The sequence below is a fragment of the Balaenoptera musculus genome, chromosome 4, assembly GCF_009873245.2.
Source record: "Balaenoptera musculus isolate JJ_BM4_2016_0621 chromosome 4, mBalMus1.pri.v3, whole genome shotgun sequence".
NCBI lineage: Eukaryota > Metazoa > Chordata > Mammalia > Artiodactyla > Balaenopteridae > Balaenoptera > Balaenoptera musculus.
The window spans coordinates 60599473-60616926 of record NC_045788.1 but is presented as its reverse complement, the minus strand read 5'-3'; the positions used below and the strand labels follow the sequence as shown (position 1 = coordinate 60616926).

The window sequence follows — 17454 nt, the reverse complement described above, 5'->3', positions numbered from 1 at the left end:
TTCAGTCTTCTAGTTACAGGTACACTTTTTACATAGTTAAAATCATAATGTTCATAAAATTTCAATCCTGATTGTTTTTAACCTAACACATCATAAGCATTTTCCATGTTGCTACATGGTCTTCATAATCCTAATTTTAAAAACGTCATAATTATTCCTTAGTTATTCCTGGTAATTGAACAGAGTATAATTTATATATCCATTTTCCTAATCTTAGACATTCAGATTATTTTAAGTTTTTGCTATTATAAAATGAAGCAGCACTTATTTTGATGTACAAAGCTTTCTTTTTTTCTATTAGGATCATATGCTTAAGGATACACATCCCTCATTTTTTTTTTTCCTATAAACCCATATATTTTATTTGTCCACTCTAAAAAAGAACTAGTATTGGGGTGGAAGTGAGAGAGGGAAACAGGTGGAGAGATGATACAAAAAGGAAAATCCCTCATGCATAGATATTCAAAACTATTTACCTTGATTTAATCCAAGACAAACCTTCCATTTTTGTATTAAAATTCATAGAATGCATCTTTCTCCTATCAGGGATATTCTCTTACTTTTATTTGGTGACCGTGGATAGTATGCCAAAACTGACAGATTCTCTCTAGAGACTCAGTTTCTCAGGTTGTCAGAAATTGTGACAGCTATCAAGAGATTTTTAGTAGCCAGATGTTTCAGATTTGCAACTGCCCATGTTATATATGACATTTTCATTTCAATTTAATTCAAGAAATTGAGGATCTATATTGTCCCTATTTCCTGTACTGAAAATCCGAACAGGTACTGTGAGGATTTTTTTCTGATTTGTGAATGTAGTTACATGGAAAGTCATAAAAAGCTCTTTTATTATGCATTTAATTAATTACTTTTACTTTGAAATCTGGGCATAAGTATCAGCAAAGCGCTCAGAAGCAGGCATAAACAAAACACTGTCCCTCTGCTCAAGGAGTTTATAATTTACTAGGAAATCAAGAACATAAACCTGAGTTAATTAACTTTCTAAGTAAAGTTTATGTTCTTAAAAAATGTGTAGACACTCGAGGGAAATGTAGACACAAAACGGATACTTGAAGATATTAAGGAATTATTGTTAATTTTTTAGATGAGTTACTGGTATTGTGGGTTTTTTTTTTTCTCCTAAAGAAGAGATACTGAAATACGAATGAAATGTTTTAATAATATCTGAGATTTGCATCAAAATGATGCAGGCCATGGGAATGAGTGGGGTATAGATGAGAGAAGGCTGGCCTTGAGATGAAACTGTAGAAGTTGGGTGATGGGTATACGGGAGTTAATTATACCATTTGGTGTACTTTGTATATATTTGAGAACCTTCAGAGTGAAAAATTATTACACCTTATGTAGTCTTCCTTCTATTGTGATATCAAAACATAAATATGACTGGAGCCTCAATGACCCATCACACCATTTGGAACCCTCTCCACCTTTACCCCTGGCCAACCTGCTTGCACTTTCCTCCTGGACCTCTACCAGACCCCTATGGTTGGGTCTCAGTAGAGGCATCTACCTGGAAGGGAGATGTTGACAAAGCAGCTTGGTTAGTGAGAAACTTGACTCCTGCCTGAGCTTTAAAATCTATGTTTATTTGGGAATAAAACAGAAATGATTCATCTTATGAGTTTCCTCAGGGCCAGTGGAATCCTGAATTCTCTCGGGTGAGTTTATTCATTCTGAGCTCTAATTGAAACCACAACGTGGAAACCGGTTGGCTCTTCTCTTATATACTATGTCTATTAGAAGCAGTAACATCTGTCAGCATCTCAATTCCTGCCTTCCTTGGCATTGGGTTGAATTAATCAATAGAGTATATAACTAACACACACAAAAATTCCAAATCAAAAATCTTCCAGCAAAACAAATGTAAAATTACAAAATAAACTCTTAATTTTCTGCAGTTTTTCAAGTAAGGTGAAAATGATTCATTTTTCTTTTGATTTGAATTGTTTTGAATTAAAATTGAAATTGGTAGTATAAACCTGGTACACTCTCATAAACTACTGATATTCCTTTTCTTGTATTCCCTCTTTGTTGACATTGTTCCCTTTAATTCATTGAATTACATCACTGTAATCATTCAAGTCACTGTTACTAAATAGAAAATCTGATGCCACTATTATTTGATTTTAGATTCATACTATACATGATGATCCCATCAATGAGAAGGGAGTAAATTTTTAATATTTTGAAAGGTCAGTTTATAATATCTATTCTAATATCTATTACTATCTAGGTTAGTGGTTCCCAAGCTCTTTATCCTTTTAGATTCTCCTTAATTATTTCTATCAACAAGGACTTTTGGTATTAAAACAATTTTCTCCTAAACAAATAACCACATGTATTTGTTAAGAGTCATCAAGTAATTTCTCCACTTAAAAAAATTTTTATTTATTTATTTATTATTTATTTGGTTGAGTCGGGTCTTAGTTGCAGCAGGCGGGCTCCTTAGTTGTGGCACATGGGCTCCTTAGCTGTGGCTCGCTGGTTCCTTAGTTGCAGCTCACAGGCTCCTTAGTTGCAGCAGGTGGGCTCCTTAGTTGCGGCTCACTGACTCCTTAGTTACGGCTCACTGGCTCCTTAGTTGCGGCTCACCAGCTCCTTAGTTGTGGCTTGCCAGCTCCTTAGTTGTGGCATGCGAACTCTTAGTTGCAGCATGCATGTGGGATCGAGTTCCTGGACCAGGGATCGAACCCGGGCCCCCAGCATTGGGAGCACAGAGTCTTAACCATTGCACCACCAGGGAAGTCCCTCCACTTTTTTTTAAGTAATGAAAGAACACATGCAGTTCATAATGAGCTTGGAGTAACATGTATTACTACCCCGAACTAAAACAGTCTCAGCTAAAAGGAAAGAATTTCAATCTTTTTAGCAGTAGAAAGTTTTTCTTTAGCTAAACCATTTCTGTTAGACTTTTTTACATATTGAAAATGGTCTGTGATCCTTATTGCTACCTTTCCAAACAGTAGTTGGGGTAATAGCTCTAATTAATAAAATTATATCATTCAAGGCTCCTATAAAAGAAACTTGGTAGCAAAAAAATAATGTATATTCTTGCAGATGATTTTTCTCCTTCTCATTGATAAGCATTATTACACATAAAATTGCATGAGCTAGTAAATAATTTTTTACTAGTATCCTTTCGCCTATTCTTTCTTTTCTGTGTTCTCTTGCTGTAAGACCAATGTCCCTGGCTGTTGCCAGAGAGAAGAGGCATCCCAAGGCTTACAAGTGGACATGTGCCCGCCAGGCAGGCAAGTGGTGAGACAAGTCGTTTATATTGAAGCCCTTCATGTTCTTGCCATAGTTGAGGTATAGTTGATTTATAATATTATATTAGTCTCAGGTGTACAACATAGTGATTCAAAGTTTTTATAGGTTATACTCCATTTAAATTATTATAAAATATTGGCTATATTGGCTATATTCCCTGTGCTGTATCCTTGTAGCTTATTTATTTTATACATAGTAGTTTGTACCTCTTAATCCCCTGTCCCTATATTGCCCCTCCCCCCCCTTCCCTCTCCCCACTGGTAACTACTAGTTTGTTCTCTGTATCTGTGAGTCTGTTTCTATTTTGTTATATTCATTCATTTGTTTTATTTTTTAGATTCCACATATGAGTGATAACATACAGTATTTGTCTTTCTCTGTCTGACTTATTTCACTAAGCATAATACCCTCCAGGTCTATCCATGTCATTGCAAATGCAAAATTTCATTCTTTGTTATGGCTGAGTAGTACTCCATCGTGTGTGTGTGTGTGTGTGTGTGTGTGTGTGTGTGTGTGTGTGTATATAGACTCTTCCATCTTCTTTATCCACTCATCTGCTGATGGACACTTAGGTTGCTTCCATATCTTGGCTATTGTAAATAACACTGCTGTGAACATTGGGGTGCATGTATCTTTTGGAATTAATGTGGTTTTTTTTCTTTCGCTATATACCCAGGAGTGGAATTGCTGGATCATGTGGTAGTTTTATCTTTAGTTTTTTGAGGAACCTCCATAGTGTTTTCTACCATGGCTGCACCAATTTATAGTCCTATCAACAGTGTAGAAGTGTTCCCTTTTTTCCACATCCTCACCAACATTTATTTGTGGTCTTTTCTTGTCTAATTGACTTTTCACACAATACTCTGAGGTAGGTATTTTGGAGATAAATGAACTGGGGCTCATATTAAGAAATATGCCAACATCACCATTAAAATAAGCAGTAGAATCTTGTTCAAGCGAAGATCCAAGTAACTTGAAGCCCACGCTCTCCTGCTACACACAGCCTTGTGCCCATAGTCCTGTTGGGTTTCCTAGATGTAGGACTTGTAGAACCTTCCCAAAGACCCTTTCTTCAACCCTCATAGCTTCCACATTGCCTGATCCTAAGTTCCTGGGGTGGGTGGGCAGTGATGCCGGGACTGTTTGGTTCTTTCTTTATATTCCTAGTATTTCACACTGTGGCTGACATGTAGGTGTTCAATGAATGTTGAAATAAATGACTGAATGAGAACAATTATACTTCCTAGAATTTTGAGCAAAGCTCAGATTTGAAGTTGGAAGGGAACCAAGAATTTATCTCATCCAAATTTGCCATTCTGAGGAATTGTGGCTCCAAGGAGACAGGTATAATTTGCCCAGTCATATGGAGATAGACTAGAACACCGTTGTCTTAGTCTGTGACTTTTTCATGTAACCCCTTGAATTTTTCATGAAATAGACCTATTTCAAATGTTTAAAGCTGATGCCACTCCTCAGTTTGTAAGTTAAATAAGAGAAATACAAATGTAAAAAAAAAAAAGGGATCTGAACTTCATATAATGTAAAGAAAATATTCCAACTGCAGTACCTTCATAACTGACAATATTATTCATTATTTCTTTGGAGAAATCATCCATCTGAAAGACTGGAATCAAATCTTAGGCACTTCTCAGCCACAAGATCAACCAAACACATGAAACATCTGGCTCTGGGGGAAGTGGACTAAGCCTGGGCTCTGAGCCATACACTTCACCCAAGGTATGTGGCCCTGTCACATCCGCCCAGCCTGAGCCAGGTGTTCTCTTACACATTTCACAGCTATGTTGTTACTCTGTAGCACTGTATCCTATCGATCAGGAATGAAAATAATCCCTTCCTCTCTCCTAACCCCTCCCTCTGGCTGTTCTTTCCAGCCAGACCTGGTCTGCAAATTATGCTGTCACCAACACCTCCCTAGAGCTCACCCGTCAGGCCTGACCCTGGACCTTCATGCTTGCTTCCCCTCCACTCAACCGTTAACCCCCGCACCCTTCTTCCAGGTCAGACTACCAACAAAATCAAGGGACCTCTTCAAGTTCTCTAAAATTCATTATTTTGTTTCAAAGTGGTGATCTGTAGCCACATTTTCCTTTCTTTCACTTGTGGTCAATTAAGGGTGGCCAGGTCACATTTCATCTGTAAAGAACTTTGCCCTGTCATCTCCTTTCCCAAATGTCCTGAAGGGTGTTTCCAGGTCTCCCACAACAGATTAACCCATTTGGGTTTCATCTTTAGATTCCTTCATTGACTTCCTCTTTCTGTATATTTATTTTCAAAATGATAATCTCACATTAACATTTTTCAATTGTTTTTTTCTCTTTCACAGTGCTGTAGGGCTAAACTGACCTTGATATTAACTTTTTTAGTTTTACAGTATTTGCACAGAAACTCTCTCTTTCACCAAACTCTTCTCTCGTCTCCAATCCCAAATAATTTCTTTGAAAAGAGTGACATATCTTGAAGGAAATAGAAAAAATGGCATTTACTTAGTGTGTAGCCCTGAGGAAAACACCTCAGAACTCTAAAGTGCTTGTGAAAAGCATTTCAGTGTTTAATATATCTACTTTTGATTGAAAAATGCAGAAATTACATTTAATAGGATGACATGTTCAGGGTCAGGCAGATTATTGGTGTTTGGTCGACATTTATTAATGCGTATAGGTGATTTTCCTAGTCTGCTATACACACTGAAAACATTTATCCCAGATATAGATGCATATTTAAAGAATAATTCTTGGGACTTCCCTGGTGGTCCAGTGGTTAAGACTCTGTGCTTCCAATGCAGGGGGTGTGGGTTTGATCTCTGGTCAGGGAACTAAGATCCTGCATGCTGCGTGGCATGGTCAAAAAAAATAATAATAATAATTCTTATTGCCTTCCTGCCAATTTTTTTCCCTCCAATTGAACTGTGTTAGCTTCCCAAATGCTAAATATTTTTGTGCTACTATTGGTTATATATTGACATTCCAGGTTTACTTTGGTTTTCATCTATTTCCCAGAAGTAAGAGTACTTATTACTCCCATTTGTTGGGCATCCACTGCAGGCCGGCCACTGCCTAAGCCAGTGCTGAGCAACATAGTAGCCGTTCACCATATGTGCAACTGAGCACTTGAAATGTGACTAGTCCAAATTAAGATGACTTTAAGTGTAACATACATATCAGATTTCAAAGACTTACTATGAAAAAAAAGTAAAATATCTCAATAATATTTTATATTGAGTACATGTTGAAATGCTGATATCTTGGCTATCTTGGATTAAATATTAAAAACAAAACAGGTGAAGCCTGTTTCTTTTTACTTTTAAAAAATTTCAATACTAGAAAAACTTAGATGTCATATGTGCCTCACGTATGTGGTTTGCATTGTATTTGTCAGTGCGGTGCTAGCTTAGGTGCTTCATACTCTGCACAATGAATGAATGAGTGAATAAATGAGACAAGCTCTGCTTTCCTGATATTCGAGGACAGCTCATGATAGTCTACCAGAAAGGAATCAAACAAACTTACGGGTTGATAGAAACTTATTACAGTTCAGCCCAGTCTCTTCATTTTGAGAATACCGAGTCCCAGAGAAATCTGCATGCCTTATGACCTATCCACTGAATAAAGACAGAAAAGCAAGGTTTTGATTCAGTACCAGCTCTTCCTGTGTCATCATCAGTGGAAAATGATGAGGACACCAAAAGTACCTAGGAACAAACGCCTGGGATTCTAGTTGATCATCTAGCCTGCTACCTGTAGAACTGTTTCAGTCATTATGATTTCAATGAATTCACTCGTTGCAACTGACCAGAATTGTTCTAGACAGATACCTGGGCTGAGCCACAGTATCATGTAGGAAGGACCAAGCTGAGCCAGGCAGGGAGGTCCAGGATGGACCTCCTGGGACAGTAGGGCATTGTGACATCATCAGTGATGGGCCAGACGGTTTCCCGTTGCTGGCCCTACAGTCTCAGCTGTTACTGCAAAGTCCATTCCTCTACCATGAGTGTGGAGCAGCTAAAATCAACAGATTCACATGTACCTTGAGGTGACAGACTGGCTCTGGTAAATATTCCCATTTTCCTATTTAGAAGGTGACCCACTGGAATACTGCTTTTATTGGCTCTTGTGTGTGAAGAGGACAATGGTGTCTAGTTTCCTAGGGACACTCCTTGAAGTTTATTCCCTTGTCCTGATTAAGGATTCCTTTTCAAATAGTTCAGAATGTTGGGGAAAGAGTCTCAGGCAGTCATTTCTTTGGCTTCACTGGTAACATTTATCAGGGACAGGAGTGCCCAAAGCCTTCCACCTCTTCCCCGACTCTGGTGAGTTTGGTGTGAATTTGGGACCATGGTCCTCACATTAGACATCCCTGTCCTTGAGGCCTAATCCTGTCTGCTGTACCTTTAAAAAGTTATAATTCTGGACTGATAAAATCTAAATGTCATGTTTCGCTCTAACTAAAATAGGTTGCATTGGTCAGGCTCATTTACTCTTACATATTTATAAATAGGCAAGCTTGAATTCAATAAGCACGTTTATGTAAATGTTGGGCAAAACTGAGTCCACCCAAGTTAAGTGTGGGAGGGTGGTGGCTGTGTGTCCCAGACTAGTGCCTTTGAACTGTAACTATGTCTACATAGTTACCCTGCAAGCTTAATTTTAGCTAGATGAACTACCAGAAATGTTAGCAATCTGTCTTTTAAGATGACTTATGCTCTTTCTCTTTGCTGAAAGATAGATTTTAAAAGTACGGAATCCTTGGTTTTACATGTTTCTTTAAACAGACTTGTAACAATTTTATCAGCAAATATACATATCTTAACATGAATTTTTAAACATCTGAGGCAACAATTATTTTCAAATAGTTGCATGTTTTACCTTGAAAAATTATACTATGTACAAATACTGTATACTTGTCTATGTATCTATAAGTATACAGTGACTATGTGTATATGCGTTTTCTCTCTCTATATATACATACACATATGTATGTGTGTGTATATACATATGTGTATCTATATATCGATATCTTTTTCCATATCTATGTATAGATACAGATATCTATCTTGTGGGGGAGAGGGAGAATGATAGTGGATTTCAGCTAGATGTTTCTATCTTATTTTTCTTGTTACATTGAGATTGTCACTGCAGAAAATAATCTTTACAAATTCTGTACTTAAGAAACCTCAACTTCTTAACAAATACTTCATAACATAAAAAGTGATATGAACATGTTAATGAATATTCTTTAGTTAATTAAATCTTGTAATTTATGCTTTATCTTCAGGATTTTTCCATTTAAAAAGTTATCAGGACAATTTTAACAAGTATGTTTCTCTAACTCAGTAACGATTGAGTAATAATTCTCCACTTCACATTCAGTACTGTAGCTTGGAAGTGCAGTAATGGGTACAGTTGCTACTACATTTACCATCTGACCATATGGTATAACATACATCTGCCAAGAAGGAAAGACATTCCATTACAATAACAAACAATATAGGCACAGTCTTAAGGCAGGTAAGACATCAATTAGATAACTTCTTTCTTTTAATTTATCCAAGTATTACCACGTAGCATATATATATGTATATATCCTATATGCTCGGCACTCATTTTTAAAAATATTTATTTATTTATTTACTTTGGCTGCATCGGGTCTTAGTTGTGGCACACAGGAGCTTCATTGCAGCATGTGGGCTCTCTAGTTGTGGCCCTCGTGCTCAGTAGTTGCAGCACGTGGGCTTAGTTGCCCCCGCAGCATGTGGGATCTTAGTTCCCGACCAGGGATCGAACCTGCATCCCCTGCATTGGAAAGCGTATTCTTAACCACTGGACCACCAGGGAAGTCCCTCGGCACTCATTTTGACACTGAAAACTCAAAGATGTGTGCAACTGGGTCTCTGGCCTGGAGCAGTGCACAACCTGGCAGGGGAAGTCATGGAGGCTAATAATTATCATATGTCATAAGTGTAATAGAAGTGTATACAAGCGGTCACAGAAGTACAGAAGGAGAAACATACTTACCAGCTGGAATCCAGGTGATGAGGTCAGCAGATAATCACAGAGAAGATGGTCTTTGAGTTGAGTGTGAGGTCTTGGTAGGAAATACAGTGTGGTGGTTAAGAGAATAGAGTCTGTAGCCAGACTATTTGGGTTTAAGTCCCAGCTCTACTACATATCACCTGAGGAACATTTGGCATGTTATTTAACCTCTCCATGCTTCAGTTTCTTCCTTGGTAGAATGGGCATAATCATTGGTCATAGTTCATAGGTTGAAGTGAGGATTATGTGAGTTAGAATGTGTCATGGGTTTAAAACAGTGCCTGGTACATGGAAAGCCCTCAGTCAGTGTTAGCCAGTCCTCCAGGGATAGCAGAATGAGAAATGGCAGGCTTGGATTGTTAAAACTGAAATATGAGGTGTATTTGTGTGGGAGGTGATGGAAAACAGCAAGGTGAGTGGACAGATTATGGGGAGAGAGCCTTGTATGCCACACCAAAGAGGCTCACGTTTATGGAGCCCAAGGAGAGCTTTAAGGATGAAATTCAGATTTGTGTTATAGAAAGAGAACTCTGGAGCGGTGGGGAAAGAGTAGAGGCCAGAACATTGGTTAAGAGGCTGTTGATGAGAAGAGATATAATATAGGCTTGGCTGAGGGATAGAGAATAGAATGCAGATGCAAAGTTATTTAGGAGGTAAAACTGATGAGGTTTGGTGAGCGATTAGATTAAAGTGGATGAAGTAGAAGGAGTTGTGAATGACTCTTAGATTTCTGGCTTGGATGATCTGGTAAAAAGACAGGAGGAAAAGCAGGTTTGGGGATAAGGTTTTGGATTTGTCAAGATTGACAGGCCTGTGGAGTAACCAAAATCAGTGTGTAGGCCTGCCACTCAGGACCCAGAAGTCAAGATTTAGGACTCCTCAAGACACAGGTAGTAGTTGACATTGTGGGAATGTGAGTGAGAGCATGACACAGCTCATATACAGGAAGAGATTCAGGGATAGTTCTGGAAAGCCCACGATTTAAGAGCCAAAGAGAGCTGAGCCAGCCAAGGAGAGTGGTCACAGAGGAAGGAGGAAACACAGAAGAAAGTGGATCATGGAAAATGATGGAGAGGGAATTTAAGGAAGAAGTGTTCTAATGCAGGAGAGAGGTCAAGTAGAATGAGAACTGAGAGCTGTTTGCTGGAGTTGGCAATTAGGAAAAAGAGCTTAAAACCCATGAGGTATTACCTCAGTGAAGTATAACAGTATGGGGAAAGAGATACAGTGAATCCTCTTCATTAAGACCCTAGATGTTAGTTGATATTTCAGGTCAAATGCTAGGTGAATTCCTGGACAATATCCATGGATGTGGTTCAGCTTCAGGCTTGCTGCACAAGGCAGATCTGGCCTGTCCTGACCAAGCTGTTTTCCCAGAGCCTAGCAAGGAGACTGGCACATTAATATGTATACACTGAAGGTTGGTGAAAAGAATGGATGTATGCTTAGGGGTGGCCCAGGATGTTTTGGTAGAGTCCCTGGAGCTCCTGATACATGGCTGCTCCAGGAAGTGTTAGGAGGCCCCCAGGAGTTGCCAAAGGAGTTCTGTTGCTTTGATAAGAATTTCAAAGCCATAAAGTTATAGGGTTGATCTGGCGGATTATGCCAGGATTGGGGGGAAAAGGATGTTGCTGAGTACAGTGATAACAGGTGAGGGTGATAACGCTTCCACTCAGGTTGGTTCTGTTCTGAAACAGATTTTTTTGCTCAGTCTTAGATGTGATTTTCTGATGTTTGCTTTATTACCTGTTTTTCTTATTTCCTTCCTTTGTGTGTGAAAGTGTCTCATCTCTTCAATTGGATAGTCAATTTCTTAAGGGCAGGGACCACTCCAAAGAGTCTTTTCTACTCCCTGCAGCACACACTTGTCCACTTGACCCCCAGCAGAGAATCCTGGTACCCTCAGCCTTAGCAGACTTAGAACCAAAATTAGGACAAGCCTGACATCAACCCTCGGTAAAAAAGATGTTCGTTACTTCCCAAAACTTTACCCTAGGAAGGCTGAACTAAGCGGATATTTAGAGAAAGTGGTAGGTGCTGATATCTGCCACCAGTGCGGCATGAATGGGGCCCTGAATCCTCGGTCTTCCTCGCCTGGAACCCGAGGGCCATCCCACCAGTCTTCCTGTGGACAAAGGTCTGGGAAGAGTCTGGGCCATTCCAAAGGGCATTCCGGCTCCCACATGGCTAGACTAAGGTCTCCTCTGGCATGTTCACGTGGGGGACCCGACGCAGTCCAGACACTGGACTGGGAGAAGAAAACACTTGGGGGTGGAGGTGTTTTTACTGTTTTCTTCCTTTTTTTTTTTCTGGATATTTATGGGGAGGGGTGGTTTGGGACGGATCTAGCGCCTCAGTCCTAGCCCTTCCAGTCGCCCCCAGCTGCATAAGTTATCGGCCACAGCTCTCTCTTCCCCTCCTCGAGACGGTGTAGACACGGCCCTGGCCAGCGGACGGCGGAAGGAGCGCGTAGGAAGCGGAGGTGGTGTCCCCCGGCGCCCCCACCCGCCGGGCGCGGCGGGAGGATGTCGGCGCGCGCAGCGCGTGCGTCGCCCCCTGCCCCCCCCGCGCCCCCCGCCCCCCGCCCGGGGGGGGACCCTCGCGCCCAGGGGAAGCCCCGCGCGGGGCGCCCGCCGCCCGCCCCAGTCCCTCCGCCTCCCGGAGGCCCGGGGCTGCCTCTTCGGGCCGCGCTGGGGCCGCCCCGCACTGCGCATGAGCGGGAGCCCGGCGAGCCCGTGAGAGGAGCCGCCGCCGCCGCCGCCGTCCATTCGCTGCGGAGCCGGAGGAGGAGGGGAGAGGCCTGGAGGACACCAACATGGTGAGGCACTGCGGCCGCCCGCCCCGCCGGCTGGGGGCCGGCGCAGCCGCGCACCCCCGCCCCGGCCGCCCTCCGCCCCGCGGCGACCCTGCCGCCCCGAGCTTCGGCCCGCGGCCTCCGTCCAGCTCCCCGGCGGGGCTCTCCTCCCCGCCTCTCCCTTCCTCCTTCGCCCCTTCCCGCCCGGGCGCCGCTGCTACGCGAGAGCCGAGGAGGCGGAGCGGAGCCGGGCCTAGTCGGGAGCCCCGGGTAGTTTGGGGCGCGGGGAGCGGCCCCGGGTGCCCCTTGCTGGGCCCGGCGCGGCTAGGGGAGGCGTTGGGGCGGGGGGAGGGGATGGGGCAACGGCCCTGTCTCTGCCCGGCCCCCACGCCGGCTCCATTGTGTCTGGCCGGGGACCGGGGTCCGGGGTTCCGGGTGAGGAGCCTCCCCCCGCCCGGAGCCGGGGCTTCCCCCTCCGCTCCGCCGGGGAGAAGGAAAGACTTTCCCGGCTCTCCCCTCCCTCCTCTGCTCCGGCTCCAACACCCCTCAAGTCTCCAGGCAGTTTTGCTTGGGGCGGGGTAACAGCCCTGTTCCTTTCTCCATCACCTCTCGATGCGCCCCGTAGTCCTGGAAAATGGGAGTTTCACTGGCCAGTTGGTGGAGGTTATATTTACCTCTCTACTGAGAATATGGGAGACCGCTGAGCTTGGGGGACGTGGGGGGAGGGGGGAGTACGGAAGTGCAACCTGTTCTCATTTCATAAAATTAGGAGAAACAGACTTGCTACCTTTTGGGCACATATTTTATTTCCTTGGGGTGGGAGGAGTAATTGCTTTATTATGTCAGTTAAAAACCATTCGTGATGTTTAAAAAACAGTTTGTCAAGTTAGTCCCCTCTCCCTTTTTTGTTTGGAAAATGCCTTACAAGCTTGAAGACGTGGTATTCAAGTTATCTGTTTACATTTTGGTAATTATGTACCTGATTCTTGGACTTTCTGTTTTTCAGAAGCTATGTTTAGTATTATAATCTGAGCATGAGTTGAATTCCATGCAGGTTACTGTATGAATAGACAGTAAAAATGATGTTCTTGTCCCTTTGCTCATGGGGAACATAAAGGCCTCTTTGAGGAGGGTGTATGTGTGTGTCTGTTAAGGGAATGCCCTGGTGTCTTGTTTTTAGCTGGTCTTATTTCTGCTGAATGACACTTACCTAGTCTCAGCCTCCAACTTGGCAGAATTTTGGTGTCGCGCGTATGGATATGTGGTTTAGTTTGCCATATACTCAAGAACTTAGGTTCTGTGGTAAGTTCCATGAAAGTTTACCATTTGTATTTGTAAGAAAACTTTGCCATAAAGTACAGGTGAATGTTTAGACTGATGTTACAATGTTTAAAGATCCACCAGGGCGGCTAAACAGTTTCCAATTTCTTAAGCATTTTGACGGTCATAGACATTACTCCTGAAGTTTCCAGACTCTTGGCTTGTAAGAGTATGCTTGAAGTAATGAAATGTAATTCCCCGGTAAACACTCTGTGAGAGCACTGAAATGTGTTCTGCTCATAATAGTCTCCAATCAGCACCATCCTCTGGAATCCAAAGTGTTGATAATGCTCATTACTTGTTACGAATTCAGGAGTCATGTGGTTCATATGAGAGTTCAGCTTGTATTGGAGCTTGTAAGCTTCTATCCTTTTACTACTATTAAATTAGCTAGTTTTGGAACTTAGCCATAACTATTTAATTACACTACTAATGACAAGATATCACTAATTTAAAACATTTTTTGTGGCTGAACTCAGATCATGTCACTAGAATTGTCTTGGTATGCTCTTGTTAGTTTGGAAACTAAATCACCATGGGCCCTAATAGAAGTTAGGCCATAAGAATTTTCTAGTTAAGTTTTTCATTGTAAATTTATTTTACTTATAATTATTTCTTGATAGAATTTTGGGGCTAATGTTTTTCGGTGTGTGTAATGCAGCCCATTTCTAGAGCACATGTTATATTGTCAATTCTGGGGCAAATTTAAATGACAGGATATCTGAATATGTTGTGTAAGAAAAAAAAATTGTTCATTTAACCTACCTGACACCCACATAGAAAGGCCAAAAATAGCTCCAAAACTAGACAATATTCTGTTACCCCTGAAAAATCTTTTTAAAAAGTGTTTGATTTCTGGCTTGTTTTCTTATTTGTAAGAGGACAGGATTTGATGATTCCAGAGTTACATTCAGCTAAAAATTTTGATTTTAATTATTTTTCTTAGATGTGTAAGAAGTTTGTAGACTGTGTAACCTACTAGATTTTTATAGACTCACAGCATCGTAGAATTTTTAGACCTGAAATGGCTTCAGAGATCATCTCGTTTACTCCTCTTCCCTTTTACAGAAGAAGAAATTGAAGATCAAGGAGGTTTTGAGGTTCAAGTTTGCAAAATTGTTAGTTGCAGAACTGAAACTAACTTTTCCTGGTTTTACTGTTTCCCCCAGTATTTGTGCTACATGTAATCTTTTAACTCACATGAAATCTAAAGAAATGGTTGAAAATTGGATTTGAAATTAATTTACTCATTTAAACAGAGGGAAACCCAAGTGTTATTAATGAAAATGTTAAATAACAAAATTCAAATTAATGATTAATGGTGTTAATTTACTGTGTTTTTAATGGTTTTTTTTTTTTTAATGTGTGGACTTTGAAACTTAAAATTATATTTTCAACAAATATCAGAGTTTGTAAGTCCAGATTAATGTAGGCCTGTTGAAGGTTGTCTCTGTAGAACTCGTTTCACGTTGTTTTGCATATACATAAGTAAATTAAGGGAGGGCCTTAATTTTAATAATTATTTCTTAAATGCCTACCATGTGCCAGGCACTGTTCTAGGCACTGAGTATATGGATATACACACATGTATTTTTATATATATATATATATTTATTTATTCCCCCCCCCCCCAACTGAAAAAATAAAAATCCCTGCCCTGGTGAGGGTTACATTTTAGTAGGGAGAGACAAATAATAAACATAGCGTATATTCTTCTTCCTTACTATGTTAGAAGGTGTTAAGGGCTATGGGAGAAAGGCAGTGTTAGGGAGGAGAATTGGGAGTGTTGGGGCACAGTGGATTTGGGGTTGCAAAATGGTGTTTGCACCACTGATGAAGTGGGTTTTGAGCTGACTAGGAGATGAAGGAGTAAGCCATGCACAAATGTGGTCAGAGACAGTTTGAGGAGCACTGAGTCCAGTGTGGCTGGGGTAATGTGGCCGGGGGAGAGGGGCATGTTGGGCGTTGGAGCAGATGAGGTCTGAGTAGTAAGGAGTGGAGATGGGCATGGGTGGCTATTGTAAGGATATTGTGTTTTTACTCCAAGAGAAATGGGAAGCCAGTGAAGGATTCTGAGTAGTATGATAGACCTTGTTTCTACTCTCTCAGTGTCCTAGTAAAATTATAGTATACATAATTATCTTCAAAGCAGTTTTTAAAGACAACTTATGCAGTTTCTGTGTGCAGAGTTTTGAATTCTGATTAAGGTGACTGTCCAATATTCAATAAAAACTAGTTGAACATCAAGTTTACCTAGCCATGCTCGTTAATAAAAACAACACAGCATGATCTCTTTTGTAGATTGCTTTTGAGTATGTTCTTGTAGTTTGCATGTTGTTTAATGACTGTATGCAAAAAACTGGGCCTTTGGGAAGGAAGAAGGACCTTAATCTTTACTGAGAACATATGTCTGCTAGTCAGACAATTCACAACTCTTATTTTATCTCCACTCCAGTTTGTGAGATAGGTATTGCTACCTTCTTTTAACATACCTGAAAAAGGAGGTTTAGTGTTTCTGAAGAGATGGCCAAGGTAAAGAGCTAGTATATGACAGAGCAGGGATTAGAAGCCTGGTCTCTGGTTCCACAGTTTATTTACTCCTCCTCTTTTTTTTTTTTAGAAAAACCCAGCAAGCACCCCTTCCATATAGGTGTGGAATTTTTGATTGGTTTCACTCTGGTTTCTTCCTTATATTGAATAGTGACCTAGTTGTTTCCATATCAAATCAGATGATCTGATGTAAACATTTAAGTAATTGAAAAATTAGAACTCTTTTGGTACATATGGTAAAAAAAAAAGTTGAAAGTAAAATTAACTTGTGGTTTTTTTGTTTTGTTTTTTAAGTTTTAAAAGAGCTGAGCTCATTTGAGTCAAGTGGCTCTTTTGATTTTGGCTTCGTAGGTTGGGTCAAGCATAATGAAAATCTGTGAGAAAGCCCCTTTTAAATTTGAGTGTGTTGTTGTTCAAGTTGTGATAGTATTAGCCATGACATTTGATGAAGAGAGATAGTTCCAAATAGGATTCAGTTGCTTTGTGGACACAAACAAGCTCTTGAATAACCTGCTGACTATCTAGTTTACCTAGTCACTTTAGGTGTATACCCCCCACCTAAGAAAAAGCAAAAGCAGAAGGGGAAAATGCCACTGAAATGTCTTTCATCACTTTGTTGAATCCATTTTATATGATTAGTACCTAATCATTTAGAGTGATTAGGCTGCTTATTTGCATTGTAAAATTTTAAGAGAGATTTACTTTTCAACAGTTCTTTGCTGAAGAATTCTTATTGCATTATACTTTCGAATCCCTCAACACTGAATAGTGTTCAGCAATAGAGATTAAGTTGAAGTACGTGGCCCATTCCTTTGTTATATTAGGATATTTTTGTTTCAGTAAACATTTAAAGCACTTATTATTTATAGGATTTTACTATTTCTAGATTTAGGACTTGAGTAGATACCAAATCTTAGAATTAGGAAATTTCATTTTTTGAGGATCATTTATTCTCTTTATGAAACAAGTATCCATGACTGTAGAATGCTAGTGGTTATTATAAGTTCTTTAACTGTGGAACTTTAAAAATCTCATTTAATTCTTTTCTGTTGTTGTTTTGTTTTCACCTCAGTAATCTTTTTGTTAATTAAAGATTTCTTTAGAAAAGATGTTTATGGAGAGGAGGAGCAAATTTAAATTAGCTACCTTGACTACTTGTTAAATGTTCAAGCAGTAAGTTTGGGAGAATCAGTTGAAAGACGATGGCTAACACAAGTATTTTAAGGAGGTTATTTCTATCCCATTATCAAAGATAATCAGGAATTAGCAAAAATAACTTTTTAATAGTCAAAACAGTCTTCTGTAAACCAGAATCAAAACATTTATTCCATTTACAGTGGTAGTCATCTTTTGAAAAATAATTCTGAGGATGGGGAGGAGAAAATCCTTTAAATTTTCATTAATGGAATATTTTTTTAAAAACTTTGAGGAAAATTATTTAAAAGCGTA

At 40.3% G+C, this 17454-nt stretch overlaps 1 protein-coding gene across 2 annotated transcripts in view; it reads left to right on the top strand.

Moving 5' to 3' along the window:
- The first annotated feature begins 11846 nt into the window (after positions 1-11846).
- Positions 11847-17454, top strand: part of DCUN1D1 (defective in cullin neddylation 1 domain containing 1) — a 31725-nt gene continuing 26117 nt past the window's right edge. The window contains exon 1 of one of the 2 annotated variants that reach the window (XM_036850374.1): positions 11847-12159. In XM_036850374.1, the coding sequence (XP_036706269.1) occupies positions 12157-12159 (3 nt within the window). In that variant the 5' untranslated portion in view covers positions 11847-12156. Of the gene's footprint in view, positions 12160-12873; positions 13103-17454 lie in introns of those variants that run through there. The other variant, XM_036850373.1, reaches the window with a different exon arrangement.